We start from the raw sequence: 12709 nt of genomic DNA on the forward strand, positions 1-12709 counted from the left end.
TTATCCTCTGGTACTGGTGCTGAACAAAGTGTTATCATGTTTGGTTATTATCTTTTATTTGTTCTTGCAGCTCTTTATCACATGATTGAGTCCAAATAAATAAACCACAATGAAATCTCAAATTGAATCACCTTTGACTCCATAATCTTATAGTGGCCTTGCTTGAAGTTCACTTCGAAAGTGCTTGCCGTAGCACTTACCCTAGCCTTGACGACTTGCAGGCTTATGCAAAGGCTAAAATGTAACTTAGACAGCATGTTATGTAGACAGATACCAGGTCATTTGTAGACATGGCATCCTATAGAGTGTATAGTTTCAATGTACAGATGTATAGATTTTTCGATATTATACTGCTTAGACTGATGGTTCTTTGTTTCCTAGATTATTATTTATATGCATACATGTATTACCTTGTGTATTCCTTGCTCACTGTAAATCGCTCTGGATTAAGAGCGTCTGCTAAATGCCTAAATTGTAAAGACAAAACACTAACTTAATACTGGGTGTATGGTCGCCTAACACAGTGGTTCTAAGAGTGGGCTCTGGGCACCCCGGGGTTGTTGCGGGGGTTCCAGAGGTTCCCCAGCTAAATTAGTTAATATAACATCAGTTTTAACACTTTATACCCTTTGTACAATAGCTATGTGAAAATAGACGATTTACAAGCTCACAAAGCGTTTTGAGCTTGTAGATCTGTTTACAAATTTGTATATATATTTAAAAAAAACAAATAACAACCCAAATCTTGCATGGGGGTCCCTGGCACAAAAAGTGGGGGACTGTGGCAAAATACATATTCATTTGGGGGTCCTTGACATGAAAATGTTTGAAAGAACCACTGGCCTATTAAAAAACATGACTCATGGTAGGGCCTAAAAAGCAAGCAGACACATCATGTGTCTGTGTTAGAATAGAAGAGGCCAAAGTCCTATTTATAATGACTGAGCCTCTAAACAGCATGGAGTCGGGCGCAGGCGCATTGGGGCGTTGGGTTGTGAGCGGCTGTGGTGGTGGGGGTGGCGCCGTTACCAGTGTTGCCAGATTTTGCGAGCGGAAAGCAGCCAGGTCTATGAGAACAAGCCCAAAAGACGCGACTATGCTACATGAGCCCTTTAAACCTATTTGAATATAGTCTATCTACAAGCTCACGTCACACGTTGTGAGCTTGTAGATCTACTATTTTCAAAAAAATCTCGAAGCAAAACGTGGAATATTTGTGTCACATTTTAACAACACAAAACATGGGGGTGGCATAAAATATTTTCAGATGGGGGTCTGCAGACAAATACCGGTACATATTATTAGCTAATTTGGAGGTCCTTGGCATTGGAAATGTTTGAGAACCACTGGTTTAAACAACATTACACAGCAAGCTCAAAATAAGTACACCATAGAAACAAGCCCAAAAAGCCGCAACCACCGATATTGTCAAGCAACTTTACAGGGGAAAAAAGCCCAAAGTTGCTTACAATAAGCGGACATGGCAACCCTGCCCGTTACCAACCACTGCACCGCGCAGGATCTGCCAGCGACAACAGCAACGGGCTTTGACATTATTACTGACCACTGGCAGCGTGATAACAACAGAGATATAGCCCTAGAATACAGTGAGTATTGATGCAAACAAGCTAATAAATCTTTATTTTATTTTATTAATTTCTTTGCTTTTATGCATTACATCTCTCCATGCATGCGGCTGTGTTTGCGGTGAAACCGGCCTTTTATTCACACCCAGTGAGAATCATTTGGCTTGCATTGACAGTACTGAGGGTAACCAAGAAGCCTCGCCCCAAAACACGCTCACCCCCATTTTTTTTGCGGACGAGCGGTTCATGTATTCTTGTATTTGTTTTACTGAGGATAAGGTTAGAAATACGTCTAGGGTTAGGCACATAGTTTCACTGGGGTTAAGTTTAGGAATATGGTCAGGTTTTGGCACCGTTTTACTGAGGTTACATTTAGGAAATAAGGTTAGTGTTACAGTTTACTGAGGTTACGTTTACCAGGTGAAAACCCGGGGCGACTGTGTTTTGGGGCGAACGTTTTGGTACTCGTCCTGAGGTATTCTGTAGGAGGCCTGTAGAGGGGGCAGCTTGGATGGCAACAACGTTGCGACACACAACAAATGGGACACATTTATTGTTCTCTCGGCAGTGCATTGCCTGCAATGCAATGTCAGGGCCCCGCAGGATTCCTGGCATATTTCAAAATGTTGCTTTAAACGTTTGTTGCAATGAATGATTGTACAAACACGGCCCTTTAAAGGCCCGGTCGATATAGGGCTTTTTGATTACTTACCCTTTCTGGTGCAATGGTTGTAACAATGTAGCCTATCCTATTCCTATGTGTGTATCTATAACATCAATTGTAACCTATGCGGAGGAATTTAGCCCGTGAGATTATGTTGTATTCCTCATGAACAGGTTTATTACAGGACAGATTGATAGGGTATATAATCATCTAATTGTAGGCTAGCTAAGCCTCATGGGAGAGTGCAGTTTTAAAGCGCGATCCTGGAGGTGCACTCTCAATATTTGTATCAGAATCAATCACCATACCTCTTCATAGCATATTTTGCCCAAATTACCTTTAATCGGAGTAGAATTGGAATTGTATGTTATATCAATAGGCCATTTAATGACTAAAGGCTGGATGACTGAAGTCTAATTAATTGGACCAAAAAGCTGTAATTGTGATAGGGATGGGACAAGTAATTGCACTCTCACGAAGAGGCCTACTGCGTTTGACCGGTTAAAACATTGTGTTTCCAAACCTCCAACATAACCTGTCTTCATACCTCACAGGCAATATGAGCCTGGCCTATGCTACGAATGTATGATAGAAGACCATTTTGACACCCATGGAAGGCATTATACCAAAGTCAATGCTTTGAAAGCAGGAAAGCCATGTGCAATGTGACGCCCCTCACAAGCAAGAACCAAATCTAGGATTACAACTACAACCTAACTCTATGACAACACATTATGCAGATTAAATGTTGATTGCTTCTCAGTGATTGCTCAGGGAAGTTAGCCAACTTGATTATTTGCTAAATATTAAAATATTGTATAAAAAATTTGGTTGAATGCGATTGATTTTTTGTAGTTTGAGTAGATTGGATGTAATAGAAGTTAATTTGTGAACATCAAGCATCCATGCATATGTCTATCAAAATACAGAGGTGCTGTGTCAGCAACTGCACTTGTCATAGACCCTGATAAAAAAAAAACGACATTATTCTTCCTGGTATGATGACCGCTTCACCCGGCAAAGATAACAGATTTTCAATCCTGTGTGTGTTACAGGTATAGGGGATGGCAGTGAATGTGTATGCCACGTCTGTGTCCATTGACAACCTAAGTCGACATGATATGTTGGCATGGGTCAACGACTCCTTGCAGCTCACTTACACCAAGATCGAACAGCTATGTTCAGGTGAGCTTATTAAGCAAGTTTCAGGCGAATGCACAGTATTATCCCTAAATGTACTCTCAAATGTACCATTCAATCAGGAGCAGCTTTTGATGGTGGGATGATTTGGGTGTTATTTTGGTACACATCCTAAAACACAACACCGTTTTGTTAACCATTTGAATGATAGGCGCTCGGGTGGAGCAGTGGTAAAGTCCCTGCCCACCACCACGGAGGTTGTGGGTTTGAATCCACGTGGTGCATCCGGCTTTGTCGGGCGTCTTATCGGCGTGTTCGGCGGAGGGAAGCCGGGCAGGGAGGGTGATATTGGTCATTGCACGTACTCCTACAGGCTGGGGGCGGCACCTGTCAGCGGGGAGTGTTAGGCGGGAGGAGTAAGACGAAGGCTCTACGTCCTCCCAGATACAACAGCAGTAACAACACAGAAATGTGTGTGGGGAGGAATTCATTGGCTCAACGACTAAATTGGGGAGAAAAATTGGATAAAATAAATATAAATAAATAATAAACTATTTGAATGATCTAGCTTCAAATGCAGTGAAATAAATGACCACTGACCGAGAGTATGTCAAGCTCCATACTCCATAATGCCATGGATAGTAGGAGCATAACAATAAAAAGATTGTGGCTTAGTGGTGGTGTATAGGCTTTTTTTCCCCCGTATGTTAATTATGTCTCTGAATTTCCTTGTTTCCAGGAGCAGCATATTGCCAGTTTATGGACATGCTGTTTCCAGGTTGTGTTCTTCTGAAGAAGGTCAAATTTCAAGCCAAATTGGAACACGAGTCCATACATAACTTCAAAGTTCTTCAGGCAACCTTCAAAAGGATGAGTGTTGACAAAGTCAGATTCCTGTTCTTGTCTCATATAACATAAATATATAATTCATTTGATACCTTGTTAATTATTTTTTTTAATACATTTTAATTCATTTGTGTATTCCACTTATCTTTCTTCCAAGACCTATAGTACAGCAGCATATGATTTATTCCTATCACATTAATATTTTTCAGATTATCCCTGTAGAAAAACTCGTAAAAGGAAAGTTCCAGGACAACTTTGAATTTGTGCAGTGGTTCAAGAAGTTCTTTGATGCAAACTATGATGGCAAGGAGTATGACCCCCTACTACACAGACAGGGGCAGGATGTGGCCCCTGCCCCCAATCCAGGTGATCACTTTATCCACAGACCAAAGAGAAACCCAGGTAACCGAATGGTTTGACCTTTGCTGCACGGTCTTGCTGAGCTTTGGATGGCTCGAAAGCGCCCCCCTGCAAGCAAGTGGTGTGCGCACGATTCACAGAATGATTGCTATCTAGATCCATCTCACTGCCCAGCACTGACAAGCAACATGTTATTGTGTAGGTATCCCTAAGTCACTGTTGGGATTGCACTAATCACCTCAATGACTAATGGGATGCAGCATTAATAGATTTTTATGAAAATTCATGAAGCAACACTATTGTTTTACCTGCTCAATTGACTGTGATCTGCCATGTCTCAAAAACCACACACAATTAAATCAAATAACTATTTGATTTAACCAATTGTTTTTTGGCTTACTATTATTGAACTTCTATCCCTGTGAGTGTTGGACTGATAAATGATTCAGTTGTTTCATTTTACTAGCAACAGTGAAGTCTCACTCTTAAGCTGAAGCTTCACTGTCTGTGTGAGAGCTTTTCTTTTTGCTTCGCCTTTGGCATTAAGGTTGCAATAGTGAATTATTTGATTTGACAATAGTGTCTCCTCAGCCTGCTGTGTGACATTGTTTATGCCAAGGAGTCTGGTTAAAAAGACAGAATGACAACATTTTTCAAAATAATGATAATGTGTGTTGGCATGGTTTTTGAAACACTATTGAAGCATTGATGATTCCCCCCCCCCCCCCCCCCCCCCAGATACTAACTAATGCAATTCTGTTGAAATCAAATGATCTGATTAGTCTTTGACAATGGATTGTCCAGAGTTGTGCCTTTTATATAGGCTTTGATGCAGAACAATCTGAAATGTCCAACTTTGGAAAAAAACAAATCGCCATATCAAAGACACAACACTTTTTGCTATGCTTTCAACATTAGCTGGCAGTAAAATGCTGCAGTCATTGCCATGACTATTACAAAGTCAATGTAATTCCATTAAGTCTCTATTCACTGGGATGCTAAACAATCACTGACCATATCTGACCACCTCAGGACCACAGAGGACATCTCCCACAGTTCCCAAAAACATGCCAGCACCACAGAGGGTCCAACACACCACAGTGAGGAAGAACCCAACTTTATCTAGAAATGGGGGCAGTGATGCTGAGATCATGGAGCTAAATCAACAGGTAAAGTATTGGGACTCCACACCAAAAAGCTCAACTCATTACACAAAAAAATACAGTGCTCTATATTGCTCTTCTCTATTGTTCATAATAATTCTAGGGACAATATTACTCCAGAGATTATTTGCACCAATTTGTGTGAGTTTTGGACAAAATCTGAAGGCCTAGTGGCCTGGCAAAGGCAGCAATTTAAGTTTGTGTTTGTTTCATGAGTGGTGCTACTAATTTTGTTGGCCATATGGCCCTCCCTCTAGCACCACCATTGGGTAAAAAAAAATTGTACTTGCTCATTTACTCTCAAAAACCATCTCTGAAACCACAGACTGGATAACCATGGAATTCACAGTGCACCTTCATGTTTGGTGACCCCGGCCCATGGCCCTTCCTGTAGCAAAAAAATCACTTAAAAATATTTCAATCTTCTGTGCAGATTGCCATGAAACTCGCTGAGGAAGAGCCGTACTTCTTCTGGTCAACCCATGGCCTTGCCTCTTATGCCACCATTAGGCCAAAACCTCCAATTAGCACACAGTACAGCTCAAAATGTACAATTTACAATTAAGACATTGATATGAGTGACTTACAAAGTGTAAGATCAAAGTAAATGAGCTGAACCATAGTCAGCCAACAAGTACAACAAGTAAATAGAGTGCCAAGAAAACAATTAAGCGCTACAAAGTTCGTTTTGTTGACTAAGACTAAGCCTAAAGGACTAAGATTTTGATATTTAGTCGACTAAGACTAAACAATTTCAGATGACTAAAATAGGGCTAAAACTAAATGGTGTGTTATTCAAAAGACTAAGACTAAATCAGAATTTGCTGTCAAAATTAACACTGCTACAAAGTATCTAGATTAGCAGGTAAACATCATTCTAGCATCTGCCTAAGCAGACCATCTAAATAACATTGCTGAGAGTTGCGGATGAACCCTAACCATTTGAGGGACCCTGTGATATCATACTGGCCTCTAACACCACCTTCAGACAAAAAGGTCAACATTGTGCATAAAATATCTCAATCTAAGGAGCAGATTGCAGGATGAACCCTACCTTTCCTCTAACACACTGTTTTTCAACGCCCGGTCCGGGAACCATCAGGGGGTCCAAATGGACCTTTACAGGTCTGTAACTGAGTTAAATGAACACTGAGAATTTTACAGTGTAGATTGGGGTCCCAAAGATTTTTTAAAAATGGTTCATTTGTACACTCCCCTGGTGGGCCCCGGACCAGACGTTGAGAAAAGTGCTCCAACACCTAGTTCAGTGAATTTACTATATATATATATATATATATATATATATATATATACACACACACACACACACACACACACACACACACACACACACACCCCATTCTCCCACTTTTATTATCGTTTTTCATTTTATTTAGTTTGTCAACTGGTTGATACCAACTCTTCCTTTTACACTTTGTCTTTGCATGTTTCTGTTAAGTTGATGGAGTTGAAGTTGACAGTGGATGGACTAGAAAAGGAGAGAGACTTCTACTTCAGCAAACTACGGGACATTGAGCTCATCTGCCAGGAACACGAGAGTGAAAGCAACACCGTCCTCAGCAAGATCATTGACATTCTCTACGCAACAGAGGTGTGTACCTGACCCTTAAAGGTACACTGTGTAATGAATTGTCAAAGAAACCATTCACATACTAAGAAGTTTTCTGTGACTAGACTGGATGAGGTGTTAAAATGTTGAGGGAAAATAAGAGATAATATCTTACTAGTAAATATAGAAACGAGATGTCACATGGCTGCCCATGGATGATTTCACTGAGAATTCAATTGAACTGAACAGAGTTGAAAATAAAAGTTGGACTAAATCTCCCCTTATGTCTTTACCTCAGGATGGGTTTGCACCCCCGGAAGAGGACGAGCTTGATGAGCAGGCCCATCTGGACCAAGATGAATACTGAAACCCTTCCCATCCTTCTCCCTTACATCTTTATCCATACTGTACCTCCACCCATCATTCCCCTTTTGTCCTCATTTGTTTAACATTCTCTCTGCACGCTGTCTAAAAATATACCTCTCCGTTGTTCTTGCTCTCTTTTCCTCTCCTTCTGTCATACATATATATCTGTTTGTCCCCTCTCTCCCCCTCTAGCTGTCTATGTAAAATACCCTACAACAAACAATATCATTTGCTGCTCCTCCGACCCCCAACACTGACTCTGTAGCAACGACAATAAAATAATGTTGATAATCCAAAGTTATTTCAGCATGAGTAACAGAAAATCGAGCCAAACCGAGACAATGGTATGGAGGTTATTATATGGTATATGATGAATTTAAACCTGTATATATTGCGAACATTTTTGTTTCTAATAGAACAAAGTTTTCACTCATCGTGCATTTCTTTATCTGCCTTTCTTCTGTTATGTTTTACGTCTATTGAAGAGCACAGACAGGCCATGTTTAAATCAAGATATTCCAGTCTTTTAAGCAAGACAGCATTTCACATTTTAAAGTATAATTTCTTATTTATGTAATTTAATTCATTTAATTTAGATTAGTAACTCTTGGTAGCAAATGTTGGTGCAAAATCTACTGTACATAAATGAAACACTGATGGCCCTCATTTACTTTTTGGTTTGTGCTTGAGTCAGGATTTTCTTATAAAGGGTTTGATGTCATGTTGAAATTACTGAAGGAATTGCGGTGATGTAATTACTCAATGCATAATGATCAATGCTATTTGACTATTCATTATTGATCAGCAACATATCTGAGCATGAGAATGTTACACATTGACTGTGAATGAGTGACATATTTTGTCAAAATGCATTTTATGTGGGGATTTTGACTTTTTGTCTGACAATTCTGGTTATCTGCCATTGGGTTTATTAGGCCATTATACACTTATGTGAGGTTAGAACCTCACATAAGGTCAAGCCACTGACAATGGCCTTTAGATTGTAATGTTAGTTATTAAAATTGTTTATCCTAACACACATATTCTCACACTGACTGAATTAACATGCCAAACAGGCCAAATTGTTTCTTGGCAGTTGTTTGTTTTGCCACTTATCACGTTAACACTTTTATTTGCTCTAAAGGGTTGCCCAGTTGAGGGGTATATGAGTAGACGCTAACAGAGTAGGGAAGTCAGAATGAAGGGGTCTGTGACCAGTTCAGAATGATGCTGGTCGTCATTAGCATCCAATTAATCTACAGGAGTGTCTATCCCCTGCCGTTTTACTTTGCAAAGACTGACCGTCATCTGCACTCGCCTTCATTGAACGTGTGTAAATGTTTGCAGAACACTCATCTTTTGAGTTTTGAGTAAATAAACAGTTGTGAAATAAATGTTTTTGTGGTTTATTCATTGTAAAATATAATATGCCACTATAGGCCTAATTTAATTTCCAGCTACACAAGTAACCTGGGGTCAGATAAAATGAATGATGGTGCTGATTCTGGAACACATTTTAAAATGTTGCTTAGAGATGACAGAATTGAATTCATATTTAACATTTTTATACACTGGAATTGGAACTTCGTTCAAGAGCTTTGGTTATACTGTTTTGCTACAGCAGGGGGCAACATAACATCAGCTCTGTGCTGTGGGAGAACGCGCGCGCGTACACACACACACACACACACACACACACACACACACACACACACACACACACACACACACACACACACACACACACACACACACACACACACACACACACACACACACACACACACACACACACACACACACACACACACACACACACACACACACACACACACACACACACACACACACACACACACACACACACACACACACACACACACACACACACACACACACACACACACACACACACACACACACACACACACACACACACACACACACAGAGCGTGGCCCATGTGGCATGGCCCAGTTTTTCTGTCAGAAAGCCTTGAGGTGAGACCATTAACATCTACTTAGGCTTTTGTATGCAGCCCAGACAGATTGCTTGATTGCAAGTCACTTGATTCAATATTTAGATGGCAATACACAGCCCAACTCCTATATAAACCCATTGAACTTCAAACTTTTAATCATGTTAGACTATTTGAAAACACAATTACTTAATTTATTTTTAATGAAATAATACATATGCACAAATAAAACATTAGTCATCACAACCAGGGACGTGTGTAACTAGAGTTAGGAGGGGGGGCATGTCTGATTAAATGAATGCCAAATGAAAGCCTGAGTAAACGTTAAAATGCCCCCAGAAGTATTTTAAAGTGTATAGGATACCCCTTTCGCATAGGCTACTTTACCATAGTTGTTAAAATAATGTTTTATTCCTTAAAATAAGTTAGATACACAAAGGCAAGGCTAACTCTTACTGATAGAGTATACTGTTTTTGACTAGGCTACACAGATGACAGAGCGTTCAAAAAGGTTGGTTGTTATTGACAGTTTATTCAGAATTTTCAAGTCATACATACTGCACACTTTTTCACTGTGAAATATAAATGAATGCTTGTTTTACCAACAAACAGTAGCCTACATAGTAGCTAGGCCTAGTCACACACTTCCAAAAACCATTAAGGCAAGGTGCTGGACCAAAAGAAGACAATAGTAAAACATAAGACTGTAACTGTAGTTCCCTTAAGGAGCACTTCACCCATTTTCAAGTAACCCATCTTCATATAAATGGTCCTCACTAATGCTTATTACAAGATGGCACCATTTCTGTCTACTCACTCCGTGTCTCAGGTGGACTGTGGACAGTTCAGAAACCTTCCCCCTATTACATCTTTCATGGGGATTCCAAGCTATGGGAAACTACAGCCTCTCTTCCTGGAAATTAAGCACACTGAAATAGGAGCCATGATGTCATTGGAGGAAGGTTTCTGAACTGTCCACAGTCTACCTGAGGCGCAGAGCAAGTAGACAGAAATGATTATAAGATGGTAATGATATAGTGAAGACCAATACGTATATGTTGGACAGCAATACAAAACAAAATGTGCTGTGGAATGACACTTTTGCACCACCACATTACATAATAATAGTATAATATACTAGTTTAACTGATTATATACTGTAGATATGATGTTGTCATACTGTAATATCCTTTCATTATAATGAATTAAAAGGTTCCCTATTTTCTTGCCTTTCCAATAATATATGATTAACAGAATATGTTTGTTAAATGGCAAAAATGTTTTAAAGAAATGACAGGATAAAAAAGATGTTACTAATGAAACAACGTCTTTACAGTATGCCAGTGTGTCTCTCGTTAACCAAAAGTCCCTGTGATGGTCAGGTATAGGTGAATTCCAAAATGACAACAAAAACACCAGGAAAACAAGAATGAAGAAAAACATTTCCCAGAATACCTCAAACCCCCATCATTTTCTTCACCATGTATCCAGGCATGCTGTACATGAACAATCCCAACATGGCCAACACCAGGAGAGCACAGACGATCTTGATGGTCAGCCACCTGTACTGGTTGCAGAGCAGGTTTTTTGCTGCTTTGAATGGAATGAGGAACCACAGCATGGCAATATCTGGACGGCTGGTAGAGACAACAAATCAAAAAAGCAGTAATTAGTTAGTTCTCCACAAATCCTAGCACAGTTTTAACAAAGCATAGTGCAATACAGCATAGCATAGTAGTGTGTAGGGTATAGTGTAGTGTAGGGCAGTGTAGTGTAGTCACAGACATGAATTGATTAATACAGCGCATCAAACAGCAGCTGCTTACTGGAGGAGAAAATACAGAGTGTTATTTGTTAGTTCCCTCAGTTTATATAGGGTTCCCCTAATTACCCCCAGGTGAGGCTCAGTGGCTGACGACCTTCCCCACTCTGCCAATCACTTCCCCCACTTGGAAAGTGCCTGCCCCAGACAGGCAGAGTGGGGAGGTCAACTTTATATACTTTATCCTATATTAAGTTTGGCTAATGGGACGGCCGGCGGGCAGACCACGTCCACGTCACTATGACTCACACATAACCATAAACAAACCTGTTATGCCCATACAGTATATAGGCATATACATGTGTATGGAGATCTGGTTGTCCAGAGCCACAGATCCGACCACTAAGCCCATATATGGTCATGCATATATATGGGACCGACCGACTTCAAACTTAGTGCGAGCATCGGCAAGGACTCGAGGGAGTGTGCTGCCCGCCGTCGAGACGTTCGGATATGCGGTTGTCCAGAACTGCCGATCCGACCGATATGTCCATATATAAGCATGTATGGATATCCAGTTGTCCAGAATTGCCGATCCAACCGAAATGCCCAAATATGGGCATGCCAATATATGGGCATATACTGATGACATCATGGAGCTCCATATATGGGCATAAAAGGGACAAGGACTGACAGATACAGATATTTTGGATGGGCATAAAAGGGACACAGGTAGACAGACAGAAACAGACATCTCCAAATAGGTAAAGAGAAGTCCTGCGCGTTTCAGCCAGCAGAGGGTAGAAGGGCTCGTTGGTGCTCAACAGGGATTTTCTCTGAGACATCTCCATATATGGGCACAAAAGAGACAGACAGATGGGTACAACAGGTACTCTGACAAAGCCCCCCGACACTATGACTCAGACATATTGGTCGGATCGGCAGTGTCACTCTAGATGTGTGAGGGCCATCCGGACCTCTAGTTGAAAAAAACACCAGACCTCTAAAACCTAGGATTTTGCAGCATAGATTAGATCCAATATACTGTACATAATCCTGATATCAAAAGCCCTGTGGCAAAGGGTGTAATTGGGACTTTGCAATTGCGACCGTTCCTGTAGCTGCCCTGAGCATTTGTTATGCTGGGTCAGTTTTCTTATTCTTATTTTCATTCATTTCATTTCCATTACATGGTGGTTGAATACACTGTACAGCCTATGCATCCTGGCAGTGAAAACACATTGTAAATTCACTGCCATGTCCAGTTTATGGGTCA

The 12709-nt window shown here is 40.5% G+C and overlaps 1 protein-coding gene across 2 annotated transcripts; it reads left to right on the forward strand.

The window, feature by feature from the left end:
- The first annotated feature begins 1512 nt into the window (after window positions 1–1512).
- mapre3a (microtubule-associated protein, RP/EB family, member 3a) lies at window positions 1513–8016 on the forward strand. Of its 2 annotated transcripts, none has more exons than XM_080414363.1 (7): window positions 1513–1607; window positions 3306–3435; window positions 4130–4275; window positions 4446–4638; window positions 5629–5765; window positions 7219–7371; window positions 7628–8016. In XM_080414363.1, the coding sequence occupies exons 2-7, from the start codon at window positions 3315–3317 to the stop codon at window positions 7694–7696; spliced, it is 819 nt and encodes a 272-aa protein (XP_080270489.1). In that variant the 5' UTR covers window positions 1513–1607; window positions 3306–3314; the 3' UTR covers window positions 7697–8016. The 2 variants fall into 2 exon arrangements, with proteins under 2 accessions (XP_080270489.1, XP_080270490.1); XM_080414364.1 differs by having other exon boundaries at window positions 4446–4602.
- Window positions 8017–12709: the final 4693 nt, after the last annotated feature.

This window comes from Gymnoscopelus braueri, assembly GCF_963280865.1.
Source record: "Gymnoscopelus braueri genome assembly, chromosome: 19".
Classification (NCBI taxonomy): domain Eukaryota; kingdom Metazoa; phylum Chordata; class Actinopteri; order Myctophiformes; family Myctophidae; genus Gymnoscopelus; species Gymnoscopelus braueri.